The 2520-nt window shown below is 28.9% G+C and overlaps 1 protein-coding gene across 1 annotated transcript; it reads left to right on the plus strand.

Annotated features, from left to right (window-relative positions):
- Positions 1-471: 471 nt before the first annotated feature.
- On the plus strand, positions 472-2250 carry LOC109161692. Its single transcript, XM_019310181.1, has 3 exons — positions 472-486; positions 978-1172; positions 2017-2250. The coding sequence occupies exons 2-3, from the start codon at positions 1053-1055 to the stop codon at positions 2248-2250; spliced, it is 354 nt and encodes a 117-aa protein (XP_019165726.1). The 5' UTR covers positions 472-486; positions 978-1052.
- The last annotated feature ends 270 nt before the right edge of the window (positions 2251-2520 follow it).

Here is a 2520-nt window from a genome sequence, read left to right on the forward strand (position 1 = left end):
AGTACCATGTGTAAAATGCATGCATAAGGTGTGCATGTTTTGTTTCAACACATCTTCAATTGTCACAAACCAATTAAGCTAAGTCCTAATCTAATATTACCAATTACATAGTTGAGGTACAAGTATAAAATACTAACAAAGACTAATATCTTTCACATTTTCCATGGCTAAAAGAAACCAAATAAATTAAGTAAATTTTATTATATTTTAATTTTTAGCTTAAAAAGAAAACAGTTGAAAAATATAAAATATAAAATATAAATGTCATGACTTCTTCTCATGTCCACACGTTTTTTAGTGGCAATGGTGATTTCTTCATTTTGATGCAAAATTAAAATTTATTTAATTTTTCGATTCTCTAATATAGATTTACTTTTATATAATTTGTTATTATATATAGAATAAATTGGAGTAATATATCATTGATAATCTCTACCAGGGTACACCGGACAAATCTCAATATCGTATTGTCTTTCTATCTCAAAAGTAACCTCCTTTCTCTACTACAATTCTGATTTTATAATCCCTATAATTCAGATCAAGATTGTGTGTGTGTTTTTTGTTGGTTTCTCTACTTCCTTCAATTTCTAATTCTTAATTCCTACATTGTATTTCAGATCTATTTGTATTGTTTTCTTTTCTTATTTCTCTATTGCAATTTCAAATTCGTAATCCCTGCATTGTATTTTAAATGTAGATGGTGTTCTATTCTTTTTTATTTTCATACTGCAATTTCAAATTCTTAATCCTTGCATTGTATTTTAGATCTAGATTCTGTTGTATTCTTTTCAGTTTTTCTATTACAATTTCGAATTCTTAATCCCTACATTTCGGATGCAGATTGTGTTGTATCCTTTTCGATTTCTCTACTACAATTTTGAATTCTTAATTCTTGCATTTCAGATTTAGATTGTGTTGTGTTGTATTCTTTTCAAATTCTCTTATGCAATTTTGAATTCTTAATCCCTGCATTTCAGATTTAGATTGCTTGGAATTTGGATTAAATTAGTTAATTGGATTTAAAATTCTGCACTTCTTTCCGGGTTAAGGTTATGACGAGCAACGATGAGCTGAGTGAGGGTCAGAGGTGTGCTAATTTTGAGACGGAATATGACAAGTGGTATGCTTCTATCCCGAAAAAGCGAAGTTTGCTTGACGAGCTGCTTGTCAAGGTAGACAAGCTTTACCCTGACATATACTAAAATATGTACTATATATATATATATATATATATATATATATATATATATATATATATATATATAAAAACAAAGATTATATATAGGGTGGGATGGGGTGAAGGGCAGCTGTGGCAATGGTGATTCCTTCATTTCGATTCTCTAATATAGATTGACTTTTATATAATTTGTTATATATATAAATTGGAGTAATATATCATTGCTAATCTCTACCAGGGTATACATCTCAATATTGTATTGTGTTTCTATGCCAAAAGTAGCCTTCTTTCTCTACGACAATTTTTAATTCTTAATCCTTATATTTCAAATCTAGATTGTTTTTTTTTTTTTTTTTGGTTTCTTTACTGCCTTCAATTTTAAATCCTTAATTCTTGCATTGTATTTCATATCTAGATTGTGTTGTATTCTTTTATGTTTCTCTACTGCAGTTTCGAATTTGTAATCCCTGCATTGTATTTTAAATGTAGATGGTGTTCTATTCTTTTCGATTTTCATACTGCAATTTCGAATTCTTTATTCCTGCATTGTATTTTAGATTTAGATTATGTTGTATTCTTTTCGTTTTCTCTATTGCAATTTTGAATTCTTAATCCCTTGCATTCCGATTGTAGATTGTGTTGTATCATTTTCGGTTTCTCTATTGCAATTTTGAATTTTTAATTCTTGCATTTCAGATTTAGATTGTGTTGTGTTGTATTCTTTTCAATTTCTCTTATGCAATTTTGAATTCTTAATCCCTGCATTTCAGATTTAGATTGCTTGGAATTTGGATTAAATGAGTTAATTGGATTTAAAATTTTACACTTGTTTCCTCCAGGTTGAGGTTCAGTTGAGCAACAATGAACTGAGTGATAGTGAGCGTGTTAAATTGATGGCGGGATATGAGAAATTGGAGGCTTCTATGATGAGAATACACAGTTTGCTTAAGGAGATGCAGGCCAAGGTAGACAAGCGGGATGTCAGGATAGCCAAGTTGCATGCCAAGCTGTACCACAATGCGGTGGAGAGAAAAAGGCCACGGATCATGATCGGTTACGATGCTGATGATTAGGTGGGCGCAAAAAATGTCAAATAAACCGCTGAACTTTTACATTTTATACAAATAAAATAAAAATAAAAATTATGTCATAACAAATTATTTTAAAGTTAATGAAGTTCTCTCAATGCAGAGTTTTAATGATAATTGATAAGTCAATAAAAATTAATTTATTGTTGTTAAACATAACATGTCTATAAATTTATAATGGATTTACTAATATTGTTAAAGAGTAATTAAATTAAATCTATCTATCTATCTATATCTATACTATATATAAAAACA

The sequence above is a fragment of the Ipomoea nil genome, unplaced genomic scaffold (genome assembly GCF_001879475.1).
Source record: "Ipomoea nil cultivar Tokyo-kokei standard unplaced genomic scaffold, Asagao_1.1 scaffold2926, whole genome shotgun sequence".
Taxonomy (NCBI): Eukaryota; Viridiplantae; Streptophyta; class Magnoliopsida; order Solanales; family Convolvulaceae; genus Ipomoea; species Ipomoea nil.